The sequence below is a fragment of the Ambystoma mexicanum genome, chromosome 9, assembly GCF_040938575.1.
Source record: "Ambystoma mexicanum isolate Mex_15411 chromosome 9, UKY_AmexF1_1, whole genome shotgun sequence".
Lineage (NCBI taxonomy): Eukaryota > Metazoa > Chordata > Amphibia > Caudata > Ambystomatidae > Ambystoma > Ambystoma mexicanum.
In genome coordinates, this window is record NC_090931.1 from 1,431,041,091 (window position 1) to 1,431,069,002 (window position 27,912).

Sequence of the window (27,912 nt, forward strand, 5' to 3'; positions counted from 1 at the left end):
TTTGCAAATGTAGCCTACAAATCAGAGAATGCAAAAAGAAATTCGAAGACATGAAATGTTTTTACCCAGTTACTGGGAGTCTTCCACCTGAGCTAAGCAAGAGCTGAGCTAAGCAATGGCTACCCTACATGTCACACACACTTACCTGATAAGTGTATTGATGGGTATTTTTCTCCAGGGAATTCTCTGCTTAAGCAAATCATTCACAAAGGACTGCAGCGAAAAAAGGGATTGCAAAATTGCATTCATGTAGCACGTATTTCCCAGATTAGAAAAGCTGTTCAGGAGGAGAAAATGAAACAAAGACCAGTTATTGCATACATTATTTAAATGTGAACATGAAGTCATTCATAATAGATCTGGGGCATGCTCGCCTGTAACTTGCACCCAGATATATGTGCAATTTTATTTTACTGTATGCTTGGTTACCATGACCTGAATGTAATCAGCGCTCTATAAATATAAGGCTGTACCACCAGAGCATATGGTAGCACAAATAAGAGCAGCCAGGCTTATCTTAAGAGGGCTGTAAGAAGGTACAAAGAACTTGCAGTAAACCAAGGGTTCAACAGACAAAATCCGAAGTATTATAAAAGAATAAAGGTTCATTATAAATACAGTTAGGCCAAGTTAAGTCTTGGGGTAAGTACTTGTTCATATAAATATATAAACACAAAAATGCTTTAAAGTACACAGACCAAAGCATAGACCTTGTTCAGAATACCAACTAATTCGAGGGTAGTCAGACCTTAGCATAGGATACGTATTCATGGGGAGCAAAACCATAAGATACCGATTACTTTCAGCACTACAAGGGTACTAGACCTTAGCAGTTCAGTGACAGCTAAGGAATCACTTAGTAAGCCAACCTGCAAGTATCATTTTCTTACAGGTCGAACACTCATTCAAGGGGCAGTAGAAACCTATAACCATATTCATGATAAAACAGTTGTACTAGGTAAGACCTTTTGGTGTCATGTGTAATTACAGTTGCTTTCCATTTCAGTGGAACAGACCATGGTAAGCAATAACTTTCCAACTTATTTTAGGATGGCACAAGGCAGACCCAGAGTAGTAAAACCCATAGTAACTTATTAAGAATCGCACACAGCTATTCAAGGTAGGCAAGTAAGATCCCTATACTTTTTAACGGAGCCATCAGCAATTTCAAGGCAGTTCACCCCAAGACTTTCAGAATCTGTATAAAAGAAAAAAACATACCAGGGGAAGCAAAACCCACGGATACACTTTAATGATCCAATGTTATTCAAGGTAGGTAAAACCTGAGGCATACTTTTAGACGGGCTATTTGTTAATGAGTTGGTTGGTAACTAAGTAAATATTTAAACACTTGTTCTCTTTTCTAGACAACAAACCCAATGCTTAGAAAGACTTTGCCTTATTCTTGGAGCATAAGTGTGCTTAGTGGCAGAAGGGGGGTCTCTAGTGTTCAACAGGCAGTTCAAGAAGAATCCAGCAGTGGGCCTGGGTGACCTGGATGAGAGGACTCCCAAGAAACACCCCAAAGCTTAACAAAAAAATAAAAATAAAGGCTTAAGTAAATACCCCAGCCAACAATACCTCAGCATAGACGAAGATGTCAGGATCTGCAGCCAAAAATCCAGTCGATTGATTCCTTTGTCATGAAGACGGAAGACATGACTTTAGGGATTTTGCAGCAAGGATCTACAGAGAAGGCTCCAGGCAAGAGTTTATTCGCGGCTGCAAGTAGCTCTGGTTTTTGGCACCCTTGTCAGGAGCCAGAAAACAGAATATCACCGATTGGATTTGCATCGCAGATCTGGTCCAACACTCTGGTGAGGGGTTATCAAGGACTGGAATCCGTCTCTAGCGGTCCAGCAGGGTGCCACCAAAGTTTCAGCTCGATTCGGAATACCATGCACTGCACGATGGCTCCAGGTCCCAGGGTATTGCAGCCCCGCAAGGTAGCAGCACAACATGGGATGGCTCAAAATGCAGGTCCTTGGGTCTAGTGGATCCCACCAGGCTATCTTTCGGTGTCGTTTTCAGAATCCCCAGTCCCTAGGAAGGGAACCAGCAGGCTCTGGTTACACAGGCCCTACAGTCGCTGGAAATCTGTCGGTCGTGGTTTATCTTCCTCATAGGATTCAGGTCCAGTGGTCAACTACCTCTTCAGCTTCCAAGATCAGACTTTTATGCAGTCACTCAACCAAACAGGCGTGCAACATTCAAACATGTGGGGTTGCGGGGCGGGTGGCATTGGCAGTCCTTTCAGGACAGCCAGCCTCCCAGTTGGAACTGGATTCTCACAGTCAGGCTGGAAGACAAAGGGCTGCAGAGTTTGACTCCTCGCTTCCTACCTTCAGACACTCTAGAGCCTAGGCGGGCTTGACCAAGGTCTCCCACGGAAGATGAAAATCACAAGAATGTCCCGCGCTGGAGGGCAGGGGAGTGACCAATAAAGGACAAGAAGCAAGAAACTGGCACAAAAGTTTTTTAAATAGTCAGGGCCATTTTGGTAAAATGGCACCCACGGGTGCCTTTACCGCAGCTGTGAAAACAGCACAGTAAAAATGCACCAAATTTGTCAAAAGTTTTACTGCCAACAGCCATTTAAGGTAAGTTTGTCCCTGTAACCGAATTGTTAGTGCTAGTGAAAAAAGGGGAAACATCGCACCTCCCCAGCACTCTACATAAGGTGGGTGTGCTGGTTTTCACGTAACAAAACGTAGAAGGGATACAAATATACTTTCTACTCTTGGGAACTGTAGTTCCCACAAGGGTAGCCAGAGAAAGTAAAAGGAGACCCCAAAGGGCAACCCTGTAACAATAGAAAGGTATATACCAAACATTGTCCAAGGATAAAATTAAAAGGACACTATGGAGTCTTAAAAATTACACCCAGTAAAGGGATCTATGATGGTTGAAAAAGGTTGCCAGCTGTAGCCTCCGGCCCTTTTGCTTTTGTAGCAGGGAGTGGCAAGAGAAAGGCTGGCACTGGATCTTAGTGTGTGACTAGGCATTTTCCGAATGATAGTCATTGAGATAAGGTGAGCTTAATCAATAGATGCATTTGAGAGTCAGGTTAAGCGTTTTAAAGCCAATCCAAACTTTAATGGGCAGCCAGTGGGCTTTGCGTCTGGTGGCAGATAGGAGGTCACTACGTTTTAGCCCAAGGGCTGTTTGTGGGGCTTTGTTCTGTAAAAGCTGCAGTTTGGATAGGTTAGAGGCTGATGTGCCCAATAGTACAGTGCAGAGGATTAGCGCACGTGCAAGTGTCAAGCAGTTATCAAATGATAGGAATTGTCTACACAGATACAAGTCTGGAGCTGTATGCCAAGGAGGAAAATGGAGTGTTAATCTGTCTGGACATGGTCAGCTTGGTGTCCAGATAGACGCCCAGCATTCACCAGTTTTAGGACAAGTATGGCTATGCCATAGATGCAAATTGAAGAATAGTTGCAGTCAAATATTTAGTCGAGATGAAGAGCCCACAATAAAGAGCTCCGTTTTATCATTTAGTCAGAGGCTGTGCGTGGCCATCCGGTGTTGAATGGTGCTAAAGACTTTGTTGATTGTGGTGGGGGTGTCCTGCGAGTACTGGCCAGTGAAGGGGATGAGGACTTGGGTGTCATCGACAAAGTTTGTGTAAGTGATACCCATTGAGTCCAAGACATCGAAGCAGTTTAGTATAGGTATTTACAATGAGGGTGAGAAGCAGGAACCTTGGGGGACACAGAACGGAACAGGGATGGGGTCAGCTGCCTTTTGCCAATGAAGACTCTGGTGGTACGATTGGATAGGAAGGACTGCATCCAGGAGGTGCCTTCTGCAGAGAAGTTAAAGTTGTGACTGAGATTTTGGCAGTGTTTTGTGGCCAACTAGGCTGAATGCAGCAGATCAATCTAGAATCAGTAGAATGATTAGGTTTCTGGAGTCGGGTATGCTGTCCATCTGGATTTTTAGCTCCAGAAGGGCGGTTTCCGTGCTCTATTTAGGGCAGAAACCAGATGGTCTAGAGCCAAGGAGGTGGTTGAGGTCAAGTGAGGATTGGATTTGTGAGTAAGCTACACAATCTATTATCTTCAGTAGGAATGGGACTGAGGTAATAGAACGATAGTTTGTAGGAATGGGTGGGTCGAGTAGGTTTTTGAGGAGGGGGTGATCCATGACACTAGGTTTGCTGGAAGCAAGTTGGTGGAGAAGGAGGCGTTAATGAAGTCTGATAATGGGGGCAAGAGTGGGTGCACATATTTTAAGTGTGCTGGACAGGTGTCACAGGCCTGCACTTATTAATGGCAGGAGATCACTCTGTACCAAGTGACCACTGCCAGGCACTTACAGCTGCACACAACTTATTCCACGGCACTTCCTGGAACTCCTAGCACTTACTACTCTCCCCTCCACCCCCTCCATCCCACCCCCACATTCCCTGTCCCTCTCACCATGCACTTGAACGTTCTGAATGCTCACATGGCCTAGAAGGACCACCCTTTCTCGTTCACCCGTTTATCCTGATTGCCTCTGTTCCAATGTTACCTCCCCTCTGCCCTGTGGGGGATTTGAAACTATTTCTGATGTATAAGTGCCTTACAAATGCACAGTAAATAAATTTTATAAAATGGCGAAGAAAAGAAAAGCCGCCATTCTAGCATAATGGTGACACCTCTGTGCATTATCGCGGCTTGTTTGACAGCCTGTGTGTAAGACTAACAAAAGTAAGGTATGTCCACTGCCACCAGCCATAACAGTTAGCTTGTCACTGGAACAGTGAGAAAGGCGATACCATGCATCTCTCCCAGCACAAGGCGGGGTGTGCTGGTCTCACTATAAAAAAAATGGTTGAGGATGGCAATCCCCCTCTACCTTTGAGAATAGCAATACTGCAAAGTGAGTCGAGAGAAAATAAAAAAGGGAAGCTCAAGGGGCAATCCAGCAACACTGCACAGCAAGTGGTGTGTGCTGCAATAAATAAATGTAGAGGCCCAAAAAGTCAAAGCAAAGGATATATTCAAAAATAGACTATGGAGGGTCAGCAAAATGACACCCATAAAAAGAGTAAAAGACATGGTGACTGGGGCAAAGGTTACCACTTAATCTGGAACATAGAAAAAGAATCCCCAAGTCCAGCAACAAGTGCGGGGGTAGTTAGGGAGATTTATCAGTTTTATGCTTAACCCCCACCCCCTCCTAGTGAGAACCCAGCACTTTTGCTCGACTTCTGGACCTTTTTCTTGTTCTCCTGAATGAGGGGAGACTTCTCCCCTCACAATTCATTCTTACTTGCTCCAACCAAGGAAACTCTGTTCGAGGTTCTTATTTTAAGAGTCTTGCTTCCCTCCAAATCTCTTAAAGGAGCACCTTATGTGCAGTGTTGTCGGCGATCCTTTGGGTTCTCCTTATATTCCATCATATTGCCCCAAGATACTGCGTATCCTCCCGAAAACTTTATCCTACGAGAGATTAGCACACACCACCTGGTGTGGAGTGCCAAGAGGATACCTAGTAACCCTCCCTACCCCCCATCCCCCGTTCTCTCTGCTGCCGTGACTTTTTGGTCACAGTGACAACCCAATAAGTATGGCTGGTGGCAGTGGAAAGGTTATACCAAACTTTGTGCGTTTTTTACTGCAGGCTGAATTCACAGCTGCAAGTATGCACAAAAGGGTCACCTATGTTCCAACATGGTGGCTTCTTTATTCGCCATTTCTTGTATGTTGTCTTTTTTAGCACTTCTACCATTCTGGGAGGGGAGGTCTGAAAGTGAGATTTGCCTTTGGCAGGAACCCTTTGTGTGCCTCCCCAGGCTACAGTGTGTCCAAGGACAGGAAGCATGGGATGGGGGTTTGACTCCATTGTCTGGTCTGCTGATGTGCCTGAATAGAACCAGTTCCCACTGGGGGACTGGCGGTCCTTATTAGACAGCCACCCACACCTTTCTGTAAGCTACATGAAAAGCTTGCAGAGGAGTGAATGGAAAATCCGGATAAAAGGTGTGGTTCCTGAGGCAGAAGGCAAGATGACCACTGGAACCGAAGATCCGAAGCTGAAGACTACCAGGGACGCCGGCGGACCCTTCCAGTACCAACCAACCACTACAATCCTGACCCCATTTTCTCAGACAGAGGAGCACCTAAGAGTACTACTTCACTTCGGCTGGTGGCATAAACGAACTGCAGAGCGAGCCATCCCTGCCAGCGTGCCGTGATCTTCCAGGGCTGCAAACCACATATAGTAGGGGACCTCCGAACCAATGCAGTGCATAGTCTGATATAAATGGCATTTATAACGCGCCTATACACAAGTGTTTCAAGGCGCAACGCAGCAAGGGAGAGGGAAGACAGCTCCTGCTAGGCCAAGTGTCATTCAGAACACACAAGTGCAGGGGGAGGGTGTTGGCCTTCGTTCCGGCTAGTCTGAGTTGTGCATGGACTGATGTCTCCAGTTGGAATGTATGCTGTGAGCTTGGAATGGTGAGTGTGGAATGTTTGTGGATGAATAGGTTGAAGCCCAGGCATTTGGAATATGTAAACCTGGGTGGTGGGAGCCAGTGGGCGCTTGTCCAGATTCCTCTTAATCTCCTGATGATCCTGTGTACCAACTGATCTATGTAACTGGAATAAAGTCACTGAACTCTACCATCAGCTGAACTGTGTATCCTTTTATCAACTTAATTCCGGAGAGGCAGTCAAAACAGGGGGAAGAGGAAACGTGCAGAGGGGGTGGGAGCAATGCAGTACATGGGATAATAGAATAAATAAAGCAATAAGTAGGGCCAGCTTGTGGCAAGGGTAAGTGCAGACATCAGGTGTCAAAAAAGCTGGTGGGGGACTGTAGGGATACAGAGCACAGTCCAAGTGTGGAGGTTGCCAGGGAGGCAGTGCAGGTGTGTAACTGGCGGGGGAAGGGACCTGGGCCTGAGATCAGAGGGTGGCCAGGTAGCCAGTACAGTTCGGCCAGGAATTCAGCAGGGGAGAGAAAACAGAAGCAAAGAGGAAGGTTTTGAGGTGCTTCCTGAACCAGAGATGGTTCTCAAGTTTCAGGGAGGCATGGAGGCTGTTCCGGAGGGAGGCCCCAGCCGAGCAAAGAGACCTACCACCAACTCGTTGCTTGGAGAAGCGACTGACCCTGAGGGAGTTGGATGAGCAAAGAGCTTGAGAAGGGAGATATTTAGGAAGAGAGTTGAAGGTATTGCGGCCCCAGGAGGCCTTGTGGACAATGCAGAGGGCTTTGAACTTAATCCTTGCAGCCACTGGGAGCCAGTGAAGAGATTAGTCCTGGAGAGATGATCCCTGGGCATGAGGCCAAGGACAAGTCTAGCAGTCCTGCTCTAGGTGGGTTGCAGAGGGCGGAGAGTAGAAGCAGGCAGATTTAGAAAGAGGCTGTTGCAATAGTCCAGCCTAGAGATAACCAGAGCTCTAGAGACAGTAAGCTTCTGGGGGAAGGAGAGGAAAGGTAGAATACCTCTGAGGAGGTGCAGCTGGTTGTGACTTTAGAGATGTCAGATGTGAGGAGAGAGAGTGTGGAGTCTAAGATAACCAAGGTTTTTAGCCTCGCAGGTGGGAGCAAGAAGTGTGCCAAGAGGCTGGCCAGAATGACAGGAAAAAAGGGAACAGGCGTGCCGATGAGGAGCATCTCAGTCTTACTGGCATTAAGGCAGAGATCATTGGCGGCACACCACTCCTGGATAGCGGACAGTCAGAGATGAGAGACGGAGAAGAGGTGGCCGAAGGTAGCCAGAAAATAAGCAGAGTGTCATAGCACTGAAAGTTGGGGCAGAGAGCGGCAATGTAGTGGGCAAGAAGTGCCAGGTATTGGTTGAACAGCCAGGGAGAGGTTAGACCCCTGGGGGACACCATAGGTAGAGATAAAGATAGAGAGGAAAGAGCCAATTTGGACCTGGGAGGGTCGATCAGAGGAAAGAAGTCTGCCATGCCAGGGCCTGACCAGAGATACCCAGGTGGTTGAGCAGGATGGCATGGTTGACTGTCAACAGCAGAAGAGAGGTCAAGTTAGATGAGGGCACAGAGGGTGTTGGAATCAAGGTTGGAGAGCAGGTCTTCACAGATGTTCAGGAGAGCAGTTTCCGTACTTCTGGCAACTCTGAAGCCAGACTGATGGTCATGAAGACAACAGATTCAGTGTTAAGATTAAGCTGGAAGATGGCCAGCTTTTCCAGGAGCTTTACCAGGAAGGGAGTGATGGAGATTGGGTGATAGTTAGCCGGGCAGGATGGGTTGGCAGCGGGTTTCTTAAGAGGGTGCACAAAGGAGTGCTTCAGGGGGGATGTTTGCGTGAACTAATGCTCCAAGAACTTTGGGGAGCTCCAGTGGGACCTCCAGAGGCACAATCCCACTCCAAGTCCTCTCACCAGAGTGCCGGACTGCAGAATCGAGGCTCATTGACCGGGCGGTAACAGATTACTGTTAGAGCTGATAAAAAGGCACCATAACTGCAGACCGACGTTGGAGACTGAGGAAATACTTGCCGAGGGTCCTTTCTCACTACCGCTGCTACGATATCCCTTTCAGAGTCCTTCATTTTGTCACCCAGACTGAGGAATCGTGAGAGCAGGTCTGTCGCTGCTGCACAGGTGCACAGGAAAGAACCCAGCTGCATTTTCTTCAATCACCCTAAGGTACTGTGGGGATCAAGGTAGAATTTACCTCAAGACGAATAGTTGCTTCAGTGAGTGGAGTGTGATACCAGGCGTTTGGTGTCCACCCATACCTCTAGCCCAGGATAAACATTGTGCTCTTTTAGGGAGTCCTTTGCTAGGTTGCCTCCCCCCCCCCCCCATTAACTTATCCTACTAAAGCATTTTATTCAAAGTAACTAAAATGTTACCTTTTCTGCTGCTAAGACGTTTGTACCCATTCTCCACTGACTGATTAACTAGTGACTAGTTAGGGATTGGACTGCTAAAGCATTAGGATCATTGAAAAGTGTTACTAAGAAATAAATTACTGATGCCAGTTCCAAATAACCTTTCTCCTTCCTACAGACTGACTTTGTAAATGAAAAACTCATTCCACTAACAATTGTGGGTGCAAGCCACTACTATTGAAGCATTCAACTGCAAAAAGTATTGTTTGTGAAAATAAAATAAAGGTATATTTTATTAAAAACTTGCGTTTCTTTGGACTTATGTATTGACCAAGTTCATTGCTCTTACCTACAGCTCACATGCTCCTAAGATAAGCCTGGCACCTCTGCCATTCTACCAGATCCCTTGGGTAATACAGACTAAGCGTTTGGGACCAGTATACCAAGGGGTAGTTTTATACAGTCTCACCTCCAGGTAGAGTTTAGGAAAACTCCCCTAACAAGACAAGGGTCTTACATTGGAGGAAGATTAAGCATAGAAATGAAAATCCAAGCAAACAACCTCACAAGGCCTATGTCAGATGCGTAACAGTTTACTCGCCACTTTAGGTTAATGTTCCTACAGATAATTGAACTGCGTGAATTCCAAAGAGGGGGACGACAAATGCGTGTAGAGATTGCTTTACTTCCCTTTTATAATTCTTAACTTCATGCTGGTCTCTTGATGAATTGGAGTGAACAAGTGAACAGACATTGGAATGGATACCAAAAGGCTTTATTTCAGTCAACACTTACAATGCGCTCTCTCAAGTTAGAAAGTGTTAAGGAGAATTCTCATGTAGACCCCCCAGCTCTTTCGCTGGACTTTAGGTCTTCAATTTTAACCCTGGAGTAAGTGAGCCCTTTTTCACTCTGTTTTGACCCGATTTGGATTATGAGTTTCCTTTGTTTTTGGAGTATGACAAACTCCATAGGCATCTTTGTGTATGGTGACACAGCACCTTCAGTGCAGTGTCAGACATTTTTCAGACTTCGCACAAGAAAAGGTAAACCTTATGAGAACTACTATTCCCAAGAATAGTAAAGAGAAATTGACTTTACTTATCTTTTCTCTGCATGGGTCTAGCACACATCTTATCTGGAGTGCTTGGGGGTTACTTAGTAGCCCCTTATCCTACCTACTCATGCAACATTTTATAGGTTACCCTCACTACTTTAAATGGCTGGTGGCAGCGGTTTAATGTTCCTACCATTATGCTTTTCAACCACAGGCTGAATCCTCAGCTGCAGTATAGCACTCATGGTTGACCATTTTGTCAAAATGGCGCTGTCTTTTTTGCCCTTTTCTGTTTGTGAGGTCGTTCTTGGGTGTTACTCTGTGCCCCAAGTGGCCAAAGGATAGGTGTTTCGGGAACCTCCTTCGCTTCCTACTTTCCAGACACATTGGAGCCAGAGGCACGTTTCAGTACTGAAGCCCGCCAAAGGCAAAACAAACAAAGGGCTCTTTGTTCGTTTTGCCTTTGGCGGGCTTCAGTACTGAAACACACCTCTGGCTCCAATGTGTCTGGAAAACAGGAAGCGAAGGAGGTTCCCGAAACACCTATCCTTAGTCTTTAGGAATGCCTGAATGCACCTAGTCCCGATTAGCTGGCCTTTCAGGACAGCCACCATGCTGTTTGAATGACAACTAGGCTGTGCATGGGAGAAACCTGCTTTAAAGCAGAGGGTTTTGGGACTGAAGACGGTTGACCACTGGGAAGAACCCACGATGAAACCGTGAACTAAGTTTACTGCATCCTCTTGGACCTTTGAATTGCCCGTTGAAGCCCTGCTGCGCTGAAACTCCTTTTTCTAAAGAAACCGCAAAGTGCTGCTGACCTGATGAGAGCCCACAGCTGCCGCCAAAGTCAGAATTTCAGCCACATGAGTCCTAAAGACGTCCTCCCTCTTGTCACCAAGACTGAGGCCCAGGACCTGCATCACTGCAACCCTATAGAGGCCAGCTGGACGCCGCTTCATCTAACCAAAAGGTACTGTTCTGACTTGGAATACTTACCTCAGTGTCTTTAGCTTTGCTCTTCTCAGTTGAGACTTGCAGTAGTTACTTTGCTAGAGTCGATTTCAGCTCTACCCTTCACAAGTGTAACAGCTTGTGACCCTACAGTAATTTTTCTTCAGGCTCCCTGACTGATATTTACTGTCCCTAATAGGTGATCGATTGTTTTAAACTATTTTTTGCTGTGAAAGGTCATCTAGCCTTCATTGGAAGATTTAAATGCTCACATGCTCTGAGAACCAGTTTAACCTTTTTCCTTCCTCTAACCTTTCCTTTCTGCAAACCTCAGAATCTACAAAGTGTATTAGTGATATATAAATGACATTACATTCCTAGTTAGTGAAGTCACCTCAGGGTGTAGGAAGTGTGTAAAAAGGATCTCTAATGGTTATCTACCAGCTTTGTGTTAATCCTGGAAAAGTATTTTGATTGTTACATACATTGCCCCTTTTAAATAATGCTTATTTAAAAACGACTTAATTATTTTAACTAAAACTTGAGGGTGTTACTTGGCTACTTGTATTTGTGCATTTCATTGCTATAGCTCTACGGCTCGAATTTACCCCTCTTCAGATAAGCCAGGCTGTTCACACTACCAACTTGTGTAGTAGAGGCCTATACCAAAAGGTGGGTTACCTAATACCAAGACGACAAGGGTTGTGTCATCTCAGAGTTACTACATTCATTCTTGCCTAACAGAAATCGCAATCAAAAAGGGTAAAAATATTTTTAAAAGTTGAGTACCGAATGAAAAGTGAACACTGGTGAATCCTGCGATGCACCATGCGCGATATCGTTTATAAACACTGATTTAGAGTAACATCAATTAAATAGTGTTAGCCATCAGCCCCTTCAAGCCCTGCACCTAAAATCTTCAAATATTTGTGTAATCTTATCAAAATGACTGCAGTCTACAACCGATTGACAAACAATGCATTAGATGCTGAACCGAAAACAAAGTAATGAAAGACAGAAAATAGAAACTAAGAAAAATAAGTGAACTGAAAAATAAAGGTTTATAAAATGCAAGACTTGCAAAGAACTGCGTGCATCGTGTACAGACTACATTGCTTAAAAAATCCCTAAACCTCAAAGTATTCTCACATTGAGGATATCTACTTCATTAATAAAATCGAAGAAAATTACAAACCATATTTATAACGTTTTACAGATTCTTTATAAAATACGTCCACAAAGAACTGAGTCATGCAAAGATTCAAGTGGAGATCCATGCATTATTACCAAATAGGATGCTAAGACAACTATGAAAAAGTATTCCCCTAAATTAGCAATGCATCTATAAAGCATTTATTAAACTGCTGCACAGAGAACTCACATGGAGAGGACTGTAGGAAAACACGACAAGAAAAGTCAACATTGAAATCGGGAGTAAAAAGCAATGCAACTTCAATCAGAAAGGTTATGGTTGAACAATGTCAAAAATAATTGCCTTAACTGTATTTAAATCTGCTTAGACACCAAGCAAAGAATATATCCTTCTGGATTTAGCCTGAAGCAGTCTCAATTTGAGATTGCTGTCTAGCTAGTTTGTGCCAGATTTAAAAAAATATATATATTTTTGTAATCACCTTTGTTTATCTGCATTATAGGTTGCAAAGTGTTAGTATATAGAGGCAACGTTGCTTAAAGCAACATCTTTCCTATGGACGCCAAACATGTTGCTTTTTTGAACCGGTCTGACATTTTACAGAGTATTGCATGGCCTTTTTCTCATTTTGTCATGGGGAAGCCGATTAGTCCTTCAGACCATCAGTACTGGGAAACTAGATTTCCCTTTTGTCCTTAACTTTTTAACAGTTTGGGTAACATTTTAACAGTGCACACATCTTAACATGCAGTGGTGATACTTTCATCACCCTAGACATTACGGGTTACTTTTATCCCATGGACTAGCTGGTGGCAGCAATTACCATTTTATAGCATTATTTTTAGTGTGCACATTCGGGTTTACATTGTCTGGCTACAAAATGTAGCTAGTGCCCTAAAATGGGTGTGCCATGAGAATTTTCGCTAGTCCTTTGGCCAGATTTCTTGCCCTTCCTCCTGCCTTCAGAGGTCAGAAAACCCCTTATAGTGTTGTGCATTCGCCCAGGAAAGCTGCTCTTTTCACAGGCTAGTGCATGCCATTTCTGTGTGGACCCAGGAAGTGGCGACAGTTTGGGTGTGAGGCCCCGAGTGACACCCACAGGTGTCCCAGATTGGACCACTGCTGGTTGTTTGAATGGCGCTGATCCTCATCATTGGTGGGCTTGCTTGGGATAGGACAAGGACTCCTACAGCAATTTCTTCAGATCAGTGTTAAACCAATTATCCTGCAGACAAGCTCCATGGACAACACCCAAAAGGCCTGGCGACCATTCTTGCATTTGGATCATTGAAGCACTGCTGGACTACCTGATCTGCGAAGCCCCGCTGCAGTGCTTCAACCCTTTGACTGGTGAGACTAACTAGTCAAGACGCATTCTAGTCGTCGGGAGCCTTGGAGTTTGCGACTGGAGATGCACCTGCTGTTGCCCATGTGCGGCGACTGTAGCTGGAACCAGCTTTCCTCCTTGTGGTAGTGTCTTGAAGAGACCTGCATCGATGCGGGCTGCATTTCTTCATCGGCAAGGATTGCACTCCGCGCTCATGGACCCGAACAGAATCCTCCTTGCACCCACAGCTCCTCTTAATCGTCAACTGGATTCATCGACGGGAAAGCCTACCTCCAGCGACTCAGTATACCTGCCAAGTCACTCGGGGAAAAATCAAAGTCAGCGGGGGAGAGAACTCAATACATTCAGCCTTCCCAGTATTCCCAATAATAAATTATGAATAAACTTGTGTATTACATTGCTTTTTCAACATTTGTTCCAAAATCTGTTCTAGAGGATCAGAAAATAGTTTACTTGCAACAATGTTGTTCAGTGCTCTGAAAACTTTTCACCACTACCAGGCCCTTTCCTAACTTTGTCCCCTCTCCTGGAAAGAAGCTTCTGTGACTTTTGGGCACAAGGCCCCATTTCACATAAGGATTCGACTTCTCAAATAAGAGAGCAACTGTTAAGTGGTTTTCCTTACTGCACCATTACTTACCTTCAAGTGAATTGAATGAATTTCTACAAACAGAAGTAGACTATTTAAGTTTAATAATTCCATATTGTGTGATTATAGTAGCTGCTTGGTACATGTTGCTAGTGTGCTTTGGGCAGTAAGTTTGTACTTCCCAGTCTAGGCAGAATTGTGCGCTTCACTGTTTTGACTCATTGTGGAACCCCTGACCCACACTCTCCAGAGATTAAACCTTGGCCACTCTCCACACCTTGCTTATTTGGGTTTGGCCAACCTCTCAGAATTCCCCTGTTCACTATAACTAGGGATGCCTCCTGAAATCTGTCCACCAGGCCAGATTTAAGAAATCCATCTTAAATGTAGATCACTTTCAAATTACTACAAAATGCTCTGTTAACCTAATTCAAATGTCTAATTGTGGGAGCCACGTATCAATCCACATGATCTCCTACAGGTGCAACTTACTTAAAATAAATATAACCTTTGTACTCAACTGTGTGGTCAGTCTAGTACATCTCAGGCTCTTGCATTTGCTAACCGCTGGTCTCCTATATTGACATAATTGAACATCTGTGCTTCAAAGAGTATTTCAGGTAAGACTTGTGTCAAACCTTTGCAGGCCCACTAAGGTTGGCTTTCCAGCCGAACTAGAGATTTTTGAAAAGCTTAACAACCAGCAAGCCGAATCCTATCTGAGGCTGCTTCTTGCTGTGCATTGGTGCCTTGTAGGGTGCACTGCAAATTTGTGGCAGGTCCAATATGAATTTGCATATAGCCTTCAAATAGTGCAGATGGACAATTCAAAATAAAAAACCTAAATAGGGAGAAATTAGAAAACTGAATGGAGTACAAAAATAAAGCATTTAAGTCTGACCCCAATACATACCCTTGCAATGGCTGCGTTTGACTAGATAGTGAAAAGCGGGATTTATTCCATCCAGTGTAGTCTTGATTTGGTCTCATTTTTTTCACAGCACTAGGTTGAGGGGTGAAACCAAGCGATCTCTTCACAGACAGAGATTGAGAAGAGCAATTAGATCTGGAAGAGGGAAAAGCATGAAAATAAGTGGATTACTTGTATTTATCCAATACAACCTCTAACGTTCTCAAAGTATTCCATGCCCCATGAACAAGTTCTTTCCACCGAGAACTGGATCCACAGGAAAACATGCATTCACTACTAAATAGGTACTGGCTAATTAAAGACTAAACAAGTTACCATTAAAGAGTTCCTTTTTAGAACCAAATAACTAAACAACGCAGTAGTGACATGGAAGGTCAAGAGCCGTTACAACTTAACCATTCCCAATTTATCAATTTCACTTTTAATTAATTTAGAACCGTAATCCGTGGCAGTTGGTGAATATTGTAATCATAGGGGGGGTAAATATTCCCATGTATGCGTGAAAGCAAGCATAGCAAGAGCCTAAAACTACCAACAAGATCAACCCACCGAGGAAAAAAAAAATGTGCATTTTACAGAACACTGAAAAATGTCAGTTTGCAATCTGTTTGAGAGAACAAATGAATAACATCCAATAGATACAAGTTACCAACAGTGTACAGGAGCATTTTCCATCTCATTTTTAAGAGGACTTTGGCAGCAATATATATGAAAGTATAAAACCATTCATGTGGGCAGTGCCCATAAGTGTCCATGTAGGCTGAACCAATATATTCCAGCATTACAATAAGAACATCCTTCTGTTGGCTTTGCCAGCAAATAAATGTTTGCACAGATTTAGGTCAGCCAATCTACCCACCCATCTACCACTAAAGCAGGTAGTAACATTGATAACAGTTGTCATGCCACAGTAAGAACATGCCCATACTGTCTGCTGCAGAAATGTAAACCCATCTATTCAGCATAAAGGCTCACTCCCCAACACATGAAAGTGCACGCTTTTCATTCATTGTTGCTAGGAAAGTTCTGTTAAGCAATTTTCCCTCCAGTTCTATGGACCCCAAAACCTTTTGGATTTGTACTCTGTCCAGCTTCACTGCACTTTTGCTCATAGCTACGGGGAACCTGACCAGCCCCTTAAGGCTTTCAGTACTGGGAGACTAAGTTTCCCTTTTCTTGTTCCCTTCTGTCTTTTTGGTAACTTTATGACAGCGCACACACCATCTTACAGTGCAGTGGGGATACTTTACTAGCACTCTAGTCTTACACTTCTAGTTACTTTTATATGTGCCTAAAGACAAGCTGGTGGCAGCAGATACCGTTTTTACCATTTTTGCATTCTTTTTAGTGTGCACATTGTTTGCCACGTGTGGCTATTAAACGTGACTAGTGTCCTACAATGGCCATGCGACAGGAGGTTTCGCTTGTTCTTTTGCCTCATTGCCGTTAGACCACCTTGCCTTCTGAGGTCAGGAAATCCCAAATAAGGAGATGCACTTGCCTGGGAAATGGACTGCTTTTCGCAGGCTAGTTGTGCCTTTGTGTGGCGCCCAGGAGGAAGGGGTGGCACTGTCTGCTCCCACTCAACATCCGTGGTGCCAGAGGGCCTTCCTGGACTACCTGATCTGCGAAGGCACCAAGCAAGGCTTCAATCCTTGGACTGGTGACACCAGCCAGTCTATGCATTCAAGAGGATTCAGCCGTCCTGAGCCTTCAGAAGTGTCCCTGGACCACCCAATGGAACGACTGGCTCAGTTAGGTCCTACCTTGGTAGAATTGTCACCGTTCCACATTCGAGGCCGGAAATTCAGTGGTCGCCAGTGTATGGCTGAGTCCCTAATCACCTTAACCCAAGCAGGCACACAACTTAAGGACAGAGTACAAAAGTGTACATAAAGCAAGTTTATTGTACAATCGGACAGGGAGGAGCCAGATGACCGTCGAGTCAAACCAACCAGAGTCTCACCGAACCACATCATTAGACACATTTTGCAACAGTTAAAACACTGCCATATATTTTATTACAATCCACCACCAACATGTGATTGGACAAGACTGGGAGAATTTTCAGTTTCTGTGCCAATTCCCTTTAACCTTAGAGACCCACAAGCCAATTGCTGGAATCTGGGACCTTTTTATTTTAACCTCCTGAGTGGGCCTTTTTGCCACCCACTCATGCCTTTTCCCTCCAACTAAGATGTGGGGTTCCTTAATGTTTTAATGGAGTTTAGTACACTCTGATGGGCATCTTCTTTTATATACTGATAGCACCTTTTGTGCATTGACACTGAGGAGTCCCTTGGACTCCTCTACATGCTTAAATACATTCTCTTGCGTGAAGTACAGTTCAAGAATAGTAGGACAACTTTGGTCTTATATTTTTGCTTTGTGGGTCCAGCACACCCTACGTGGACTGCTGGGGGTTACAAAGTAACTCCTTATCCCACTTCTCATGTAACTTTTTGTAACACTAACTTGAATGGCTGGTGGCAGTTTTTTTTACTACCCTTCGTGTAAAGTATCTGCAGGCTGATTTCTCAGATGCAGTACAGCACCTAGGGGTGACCATTTTACCAAAATGGCCCCATTCTTTGTTTTTCACCATTGGTCTGTTAGTTCCTTCTGGGCTTTTACTTTGTTTAGATCAGGTTTGAGTCCATTGTGTTGCCTTTGGCGGGCTTCAGACCAGAAGCCCACCAAGGCTCCAGTGTGTCTGGGCAGGCAGGACGTGAGGGAGGAGCCCAGAACTTCACTGGCCTTTGCATGTAGGCATGCCTGGCCGAAATCAGTTCCAACTTGGCGGGTGCCAGTCCTAGCGGCCGACCACCCCTCCCCCACTCCGATTGACAGCTTAGTGCTGTGAATTAATGGGATTTCTCATATAGGGCAGGGGTTTTGAGACTACAGGCAGAGTCGACCACTGGAACATCAAATCCAAAGCAGGCGCAGAGACTCCAGCACCTTCCAAGCCCGTGAAAGCACCGGTGAATACTTGCAGCTGTGCCGACCCCTTTCTCCCCATCCACAGGGAAGCTCTACCAAGGACAACTTCCTCCCTTAGGCTGGTGGGACCAACTAGCCTCCAGACCGGCTTTGTTCTGGTGTTAAGGAGGATTCTCAATTCTGTGTTAATACCCTTCTACCTTAGAGACCCCCAGTGCCTTTGCTGGACTTAAGGAGTTTAAATTCACTATTTCCCCACTCATGTATATTTGATATGAACCCTGTGTTTATTTTGGTTTTGATTCTGACAAACTCCATAGTTCTCTTTTTACATTGCGACACAGCGCCCTCAGTGCAGCGTCACAGAAATCCTTTGGATTTCTGCTAAGGTTTAAATACCTTCTCTTGAATAAACTACTGTTTACAAGAGTAGCAAAGTGATATTGACTTGACTTGCCTTTCTCTATGTAGACCCAGCACACCCCATTTTACATAGAGTGCAGGAGGGGTTACTTTGTATACCCTTTGTCTATCTTCTCATGTAACATTTTTATATTACCCTTTCTACAATTAATGGCTGGTGGTCGGTTACTTTTTCCTACCAATGTGCGTTTTTACTGCAGGCTGAATCCTCAGCTGCAGTATTGCACCCATGGGTGCCCATTTTGTCAAAATGGTCCCGGTCTTTTTTCACCATTTCTTGTTGGAAAGGTCCTTCTTGAGATTTACTCTGCACACCAAACCAGGTTTGATCTCTGTTCGTTTTGCCGTTGGCGGGCTTCAGTGCTGAAACCCGCCTCTGGCTCCAGCGTGTCTGGCAGGGCAGGAAGCAAGGGAGGTTCCTAAAAATTCCTGTGCTTAGTCTCCTTGGTTACAGAAATGCACACAAAGGTGATTGGCTGACTGTCCTTAGAGGACAGCCACCCTGCTGTGTGAGTGACGGCTAGGCTGCGTATGAATGAGAGAATCCTGCATAAAAGGAGGTCTTTTGCAAGGAAGGCCGAGTCGACCACTGGATGAAGGAACCGAAGAAGAAACTAGAAGAGAAGCTTGCTGCACCCTCCTGGACCATTGGTTTGGCCGGTGAAGCCCTGCTGCAGTGCTGAATCTCCAAATGTCTAATCGAATAGAGAAGCCCGGAAAGGACGACTTCTATCCTTGGGTTGGTGGGACCAATCAGCCCCAAGACGAACTCGACGGGCACCCCTCTCTGCTGGCTGTACTTCTTTGCAGCTGCAGGAACAGAGTGCCAGGGTACAGGAACACCAGACTAGAGTTAATCGCCTTTAAGCCGGACCCGAGCTCCAGGAAGATCCTCCGGACTCCCTTGAAGCAGGACTGACCAAGCTTGAGCCACCTCAGAGTGCAGGACCACAGAAGCAAGGAAATTCCAATGGTGTCCAAGAACCATGGTGGTGCTATTTGCGAGTAGCTGAAACCACAAAGTGCCGCTGATCTGAAAGTCATCCAGACGTCCTGCCTTTTGTCTCCACGACTGAGGCCCAGTAACTGCAGGACTGCAACCTGAACAGAAGCCAGCTGTATCCTCTTCTTACAAGCCAAGGTACTGTCTTGACTAAAGGGGTACTTGCCTTTTTTGGTCTGTAGCTAGTTTGTCTCACTGGAGACTTGCAGTAGCTGCTTTTTCTACAGAGTTGCTTGCAGCTTTGCCTTCACAACCCTTACAGCTTGTGGCCCAACAGTGATTCTTTTTCTACAAACTAAAAAACATTGTGCAAGACTTTTGTACTATCTGAAAAAGTGTCTCAGCTCCCTACTAGACTTTGTCCCAATTGACTTTGGATGTCCTGCAGAGTCTTCCGACCCACTGACTCTGTCCATCATATGTGGTGCATAAGTTACTTGTATTGCTGGGAAAGGGTTAATCTACACTGCATTGGCAAGATAGCAAAGTATTCACATATTCTGAGAACTTAACATTTTTCCTTCCCAAACCTTTTTCCACAACCTCAGTATTGCATTAAGTGTAAAAGGTGCTACATCAATGCCCTAGCAATTGAAGGGGGTCTGGGGTGCCTGCCCGCGTGCCTCTGCCCTTGTGTCCGTCATCCAACTTGCTTAACCTAAATCAGAGGAAGTATTTTTGAAGTGTATTTTTATTGTTACATATTGCCCCTTTCTAAAGAAGGCTCATTTAAAAACATGATTCTTTTACTAGAAAACCCTGAGTATATGCGTTATTTGAATCCTTGCATTTGTGAATCTCTAGGTTACATCTCTACAGCTCACAATTACCCCTCTTAATATAAGCCTGGCTGCTCAGTCACTCTACCAACTTGTGTAGTACAGACCTATACCAATAGTTGGGTTATCTATTGCCAAGAGGGCAAGGCTAGAGTAGTCTCCCACACGGTTACTACATACAATCTTGCCTAACAGTGTCCATCATCACTTCGGCACTCCCCTGCTCCAACAGTATAAGCACAAACATGCACCTCACTTAAGGCACCTACCCCCTCACCACTATTAAACTGCTGTCGCATGCAGTTATACCTTGAGACAACTGTACAGACCCTACCCAGATAAGATGACCGAAGCAATAGCCCTGCAGTCGATGGAACCCCTGGATGAGCTGTAATTGAGACAAATTAAGTCACGGCTAGGGCCAGCACATGTAGGCGCATTAGACATGAAGCACATGCATGCAAGCACAAAGATGCAAACACTAGGTCAAACTGCATTTAGACACGAAGAACATGCTTACAATCACTAGGGTAGTAAAACACTCGTATGCTGAAACGAAGTTGTGCAAGAGTACACAAATGCTTGCTGAATGCGGCTGAAATGGTGGCCAAGCAAACCAAGATTGAGGACACAGTCACGTTAGGTGAAGTGCAACGCCATAACGGAGCAGGGGAATTTCATCAGCTGAATGAACAGAAGGACAGAGTTGAGCAGTGCAACAAGCACATAAGGTTGCCAAGGATAGCAGAGATGGTCAGGTTCAAGCAGAAATTGGAACAGCACAGGAACAAGGCAGATGCCAGACGGCAAACCGCTTCATCTAAAATCAAACACAAAGATGGGAACGTCGGGTCCTCATCAGCTCACACTGGAGTACGGAGAGCAGACCGAGCGCACAGAGCAGACCGAGTGCACAGAGCAGATGAGTGAAACGAATAAAAGTGCATAGAACGGACTTGATCGCATAGAATCGCGTGACGTACATAATATGCCTTGGAATGCAGGGAACATTTGAAAGAGCATATATTGCATCATACCACACCCCACGCTTACTCTCCTTTACACCACCACTCAACTAGAACACAGAGATACTATGACACCATTCGGTATAACGGTTCTCATATCAACATCTCCCGCTCACTCCCCATCACTCTACGTAAACACTGCTGGTTACACACACCCCCCCCACCCCAGCCAGGCATTCTCCTCAGGCCTAATGCAGCCACACTCAGTCTGGATAAATCCTGCCAGAGCGAACACATACTCCTGATCTCTCAACCACCACACCTACCGCTATGAAGCAGCTACTACACGAACTCCGCACCAGCTGCACACATACCTGGTGCGCACACGCATCTTCAGACTCTCTCTCTACTCTCTCTCTCCTGACCCGAACTTTGGTTCCGAAGGGCGTTCAACCTACCAGCGCCTTCAGACCATACCAATGGTATATAAGGCGCTATATAAATGCAAATTAACATAACAGTAGCTCAAACAAGGCTCCAGAGAACAAGGAGGGAATAACACCTGTTGTACAACCAGCTAAAATTCATATAACTTGCTGGACACGATAGCTAAAAGTATGGTTCCCCACCCACGTGACTTGCAGCTGGCAGAGAATGCCTATTCATTAAAGCCAGACATGGGCAGACAGACCTTTGTTCCCATCCATCTCTTTGGGACGAAAGATACAATAAAATTTAAAGTTGAAAAATAAGTGTCCTGGCTCAAGGCCTAGGGAATTAGAGAATGGTAACTATGGTGGGACACGCAGCACCTTGGGGCCGTTCACATCACCTTTAATTGTTGCTGATGTGCTGGTAACCGTCCAACCTGCCATGGCGAGAAGCCACACTTGACCAATCCCTTCACTTTAACAACATTCCAACAACCACTCATAATTTGTCCTGACATGTTGCCCAAGTATCCTTTTCGCAGGTGGTCCTAGGCGAAGTTACTCAGTAACGCCAGATCAATAAGACTAATCCCCAAATAGAAAATGTATGCTACCATAGCACTAGCCCAATCACAGCCCCCTGAGTTTATTTAATGTATCATTTGTTCAGGACGTCATTTTCAGGTAAAACTCTGTGGCAAGCCTGTATCCAGTGAGCGAAAACTGGAGATCACCTGTTTTTGGTGTGGGATGCTCCCTGCCTGTCCGCTGCGTACCTCAGAGGGGGCAGGGCGTGTCTTTCTCACCTCGACATAAGGACTTTCCTGACCCAAGAAGATAGAAAGGCCAAACAATATGGCCATTGAACATGCAAAAAGATTGTGGACTGGCCATTTTAGGGGACTAGCCACATTTAATAGCCATATATGGTCAACAGGAATGTGCACACCAAAAATGATGCCAAAACAGTACAAATGTAACTACTTCCACAAGCTCATCTTTAGGGACAATTAACCAAAAACCCATGTGTAAAAAGATACGGCGATACAAAAGTATCCCCATTGCACTGCATTGTAAGGTGTGCAATATAAAAATACAAGCATTCCAATGGCTAACAGTTTCCTGGTACTGATAGTCTGAAGGACTGTTCAATTTCCCCATAATAAATGAGCAAAAGGCAAGAAAAATGAAGCCGCTTCACTTTTTTTTTTGCTTTTTAATCCTGTCCTGACTTTCTGAATGGGAGTTCCACATGAAAATATGGAGGGGAAGTTACAAAAAAGAAAATTCTGCCCTGTCCTGGGCAAGACAGGCAAAGTAGCAGTGCAAGCATCTGGCTAGATGTTGGGGCTGGGACATTTTAGTCCATATCCACACCCCAGACAGGGGGGCAGGGGGTGCGTGTTATGTGGGGTAAGAGGCAGTTCATGATTGGACAGACCGACCTCACCAGAATGAATGGAGCAGATAACTTCCATTTGTTCTGTGGGGAAGCCCTAATCCGAATTTGAGTCCTGCAGCTGTTCCTCAGATCAACTGGAGCCAAGACCTCAAAGAAGAGGATTAGCCAGATGAAGCTCTGAAGACTGCCAATGGAGACAACCAGCACTGCCTACATGAAAGTCCTGGGAAAACCCAGTCTCTGCAATGATCCACAGAAGACAATCTTCAGTTCTTTGACTCTTGAGCAGATAAAAAACTAGTCCGGACCCCTGCACAAGATCCTGCTGCCAGAGGCCTTCAGACGTTTTCCCAGAAAGTCTGTGGGCTTGTCAGTTTCTGCCAGCTAAGGAAGAGCATTCAGCAGGCAGTGGCGATACAAAAGATGAGGAATGTTTCTCATGGAGGAGGATTTAGGAAAATGCAGATTAGAGGGGAAAGGTTTGAGCTAAGTGTTTAGAAGTGGTCACATTTTCATGAACTACTTTTTTGCAAGGCACTAGTCCTTTCACATTGTCAGATGTGTCGGGGAGAGCATTGAAGGTGTGTGATGTAGTCAGCAGTAGCAGGGTGAACCTTCCAGGAGGATTCTAAACTGCCTTTCAAGACCTTTTGACAAATAAGGCCCGTTTCAAAGAAGCACCGCATTTAGGCCAAAGGAGATTGGCATAGGCAGGACACGCAAGAAAATAGATTGCCACAGATTACAATTTGAACATCAAGTTTTGATTTACTCAACTTTATTCTTAAAATTGAAAAGCAATTGGCGTTTAAACTCTGCCTCTACGGAAAAGTTACTTTAACCTCTAGTGTCCCATGGTCCGTTTTCACATTCTGGGCAACTTGTAGAAGGAATGTGCTAGCATGTAGCATTTCACTGGCAAGCACAGATATCTGGTCCTGGTCGGTCACAGAGTTGTGGAACGCAGTGTGTCCAGTCATGTATAGTCTGTTTGCTACTAGAGTATTAGCATAGAGATATTTTCATAAATTACCAGGTTTTCAGGTGTTGCTAGGTTTTCATTTCAATACATTTAAAAAAAAGGTAAACATGCACTGGTATTTTGCTGTGTTAATGTAAAAGTAATTGCAAACCAAAACATGTCTGAATCCACAACTCAATCGGTAATCAAGAACTAAAACCTTACTTGTCAGAGTTTGGATTTCCAAAAGTGTAATCCTTGGAAGCAGACCTGCTGCCATAGAATGAGGAAGACTGGAGCGGGAAGACCCCTGAAAGAAGAGCAGGAAAAACATAATTATGTATAGGTTTCAAAAGACGCAAGACATGCAAAGAGCAACATTGTTAAGTGAAATAAAAAGCAATAATAATGATGCAGCCAGATATGGCTCCTCAAGATCACAATAGTAGCAGGAATGTTAAATGAGTGCATTGTTCCTGTAAAGATTCTTGTTGGGGAGATCATTTTTATGCGTCATCCCCTCTCCTAGTGAGACTCAGCACTTGTTGCTGGACTTCTGGACCTTTGTTTATATCCTGAATGAGATGAGCCTTTTCCCCACTCATTCCTTCTTACGAGCTGTCTTTTGGAACTCTGTTCTCAGTTTTACCTTTACTATGGAGTCTTTCCTAAATCTCTTAGGGCATCTGCATTTTACTTTTGCACCACCAACTCCTTATGGGAAGTGTTTCTGGGAACCTTGTGGGTTATCAATTGAGATTCTCTTTATTCTTACGTACTACTATTCTTAAGGATAGAGTGATACTTTGTATACCTCCTAAAACGTTATATTCTGAGAGATTGACACCACCTTTGTATCCCCCTTCACTCTGCTCTTGTGACTTTTTAGTCACTTGGCAGTGGACGTGTTCAACTATAGTGCTATCTTTTACTGCAGACTGTATTCAGTAATAACTTGGTGGCTCTTTGTTTGCCATTTGTAGCGGGGTTGTTCTTTGATAGCCCTTCTATCATTCTGGGAGAGGGAGGCGTGCGTTTTGCCTTTGGTGTGAACCATTGGTGTCCCCACCTAGGCTCCAGTGTGTCTAGGCAGGCAAGAAGTGGGGGAGGAGTTTCACTCCCCTGCCTTTTGTCTGCCCAAGTGCCTTAATGGAACCAGCTCCAACTGGGGTGCTGGCTGTCATGACTGGACAGCCACCCACCCCTTTCTATAAACCACTGAGAAAAACTGCAGCGGAATGTGTGCTGAAACTGAATAAAAAGGTGAGCTTCCTGAGGTGAAAAGCAAGTTGATCACTGGAAACAGAAGAAACTGAAGACCAGAGACGCCTGCAGACCTTTTGCAACACCATGAAGCGTCTGCTGCTGTCCTGACCCAGTTTTCTATGCAACAGAGGAGCTCCCAAGAGGACACCTTCCCTTTGGCCAGTGGGACCAACCAGCCCTGAGACAAACTACAAACTGCCATCTCCCCGAGATGCTGTGCCTTACCAGAGCTGCAGACCGCAAATACCAGGAGACCTACAATCCAATTGAAGAGCATAGTCTTGGAAAAGGTGAATCCGTCCAAGTCTTTGCTAAGATCCAGGTGAATCTCCAAAGAGACAATCCGACTCATCCAAGTCCCATGACCAGAGAACAGGACTCCAGGAATTGAAGACGATTGACCGGGTGAATCAAGTCCTATGTTGGTGCGGCTGGTGCTGCAGAAAAAGCACCAAAACTGAAGACTGACAGAAGCTGAAGAAATATGTGCCAGATGTCCGCTCTTGAGACTGCTGCTGAGATATCCCGATCAGAGTCCTACCTTTCGTCACCAGACCAAGGAATCCAGAGACCGGGTCCATCGCTGCTGTCCTGAGAATCCAGCCACAAACATTTCTAAGGTACTGTGGGGTGAAAAGGTATTGCTAACCTTAAACCAAGAAGTCGCTCCAGATTGTTGAAGTCCACGATGAGGTGTCGACTCTTACCTAAGACGCAAGCCGTCAGCTTGTGTCCCTTTTGCGAGTCCTTTAACAGGGTCTCTTACATTGTGTCAATTCTTCCAGCATCCTTAACTACAGACTGAAAATCTCCACATGAACTTTTGCTGTTCTGCTGCTTCGTGAGACTGAGCCCTCTCCAAACTGACGTACATAAGTATGTTAACTCACAGTAAAACTGTCTCTAGAAACTTAAGCTCTGCTACTGTTTGACTAACCAACTGTTGGTCTTCCTAAAAGACTATTTTATGTGGTTTTGCTAACTTAATACAATTACTGTATATCTTTGTCTCTGCAGGTTATTACTGATAATACGGTATAACGGTCATTAGTGTCAAACTAACAATTGTAACTGCGAGCAACTACAAACAAACCAAAGCCGTTTCAAAAGTATTTATGTTGGTTAAGTTGTCTAAGCATTTTGAAGCATTCCTTGTGTAGATATACCAAAACATTTATATAAAATATATGAGTCTTTGATCTGCTAAACTAAGGTGCACTTACCTACAGCTCACATCTTCCTCCGAGAAGCCTGACTGCTTTGCCACTCTACCAAGATTCCATGAATACTAAAGACTGATAAAAAGTTGGGGGATCTGTATACCATTGGGATAGTTTTTCAAAGTCTTAAGTGGACTTTAGGAAAACTCCCCTAACTCCTCACTGGCACTACATACCATTTTTAAGCAGCATGTGTTCTGCAAGATTACAAAAAAAACATTCCTGTTTATTCCCATCATACAGCTTAAAAATTCACCCAGAACACAAAATAAGATTGTTTGGCACCACCCTAAAACACTACAGGAATTGAGACCATTCTATCTTTTGTGGAATGAAAACAAGGGTTTTGGGGTGGAGAGGGAGAAGTGTTATTTTCAAGCAATGTATTTGATATGCATTCGGTAAGTATTAGTGCAGTCCAACTGGTGTAGGACTACACAAGCATTCTCCTTGGTATTAGACCCACCTTTTAATATAGGCCTGTACAATACATGTTGGTATTGTGACTGAGCAGTCAGGCTCATCCTAAGAGCAGTAATGTGAGCTGTAGAGCTGTGCAATGAAACCAGTAAACGCAAGTATCCAAGTAAACACAAAGTTATAATGCATTATTTATACACAAAGATATTTAAAGCATTCTTTAAAACGCAGTAATTATCTAACAATCCCACGTTAGGATTCAATTAAAAAAGTGAATAAAGCAGGTGAGTAATTCATTCATATGGTACACATGTTCCAGCACCTGGGAGGTGATGCCATGAGGTCAGTATAGCATTAATATAGTATCACATTTGCAATATTGAATTTCAGGAAGGAAAGGTTAGGGTTGGATTTAGGACAGACTATAAGAACAGTTAGAATATCCCAAATATACAGGCAGTCAATAATCCAAGCATTAAAGTTCAACATTTAAGAACTGTAAGGGAGCAAGCACTGCCAAAGCCAATAGGTTCAGAAGGAGCCCTTAGCCAGGACAACCAAGACAATGGACAAAGTCATTCTGATGCTCTTAGAAAGATTCTCAAATAGTGTTCAAAAGAGAAATCGGGAGGTGTAGGCAGCCATCAAGAGACTTAAAGCAGGGAAGGCCCCGGGAGGAGATGGATATACGGCAGATTTCTATAAATAATTCCAGCCCATACTGATGGAACCCTTGGCCAAACTGTTCAACCAAATCTGTAACAAAGACGATCCCCCACACATTCCTACAGGCACTCATCTCGGTAATCCAAGCCAGGAAAAGACCCGACACAGCGTGGCTCCTATAGGCCCATCTCCCTCTTGAACCTCAACGCTAAAATATTTGCCAGGATCCTGGCCACTCGCCTGGAGAAATGCTTGCCCCGCCTGGTTCACCCAGATCAGATGGGCTTCATATTAAATAGATAAGCCTCAGACAACATGCGCAAAACCCTCCATGTGTTGCATTCAAGGGAAACCCAGGACGAGAAAAGGCCTTTGACTGGGTGAGTTGGGCCTTCATGGGGGAGGTCCTCTCGGCAATGAGGATGGACCAGAGGTGGTTGGGATGGATGGCGGCACTATATTCCGCCCCACGGCCAGGGTGGCTGCCAATGGGATGGAATCAGAGGCTTTCCCGCTAGGACGAGGAACGAGACAGGGGTGTCCACTATCCCCCCCTGATATACGCCCTTGTCATGGAGCCCTGGGCGATCTCG

At 44.8% G+C, this 27,912-nt stretch overlaps 1 protein-coding gene across 3 annotated transcripts in view; it reads right to left on the reverse strand.

Annotated features, from left to right (window-relative positions):
* USP37 (ubiquitin specific peptidase 37) overlaps positions 1–27,912 on the reverse strand; it is a 724,569-nt gene that overhangs the window by 538,203 nt on the left and 158,454 nt on the right. For all 3 annotated transcript variants that reach the window (XM_069616844.1, XM_069616843.1, XM_069616845.1), the window contains 3 exons: positions 23,973–24,057; positions 14,823–14,975; positions 146–277 (listed from right to left, as the gene is read on the reverse strand). In XM_069616844.1, the coding sequence (XP_069472945.1) occupies positions 146–277; positions 14,823–14,975; positions 23,973–24,057 (370 nt within the window). The remainder of the gene's footprint in view (positions 1–145; positions 278–14,822; positions 14,976–23,972; positions 24,058–27,912) is intronic.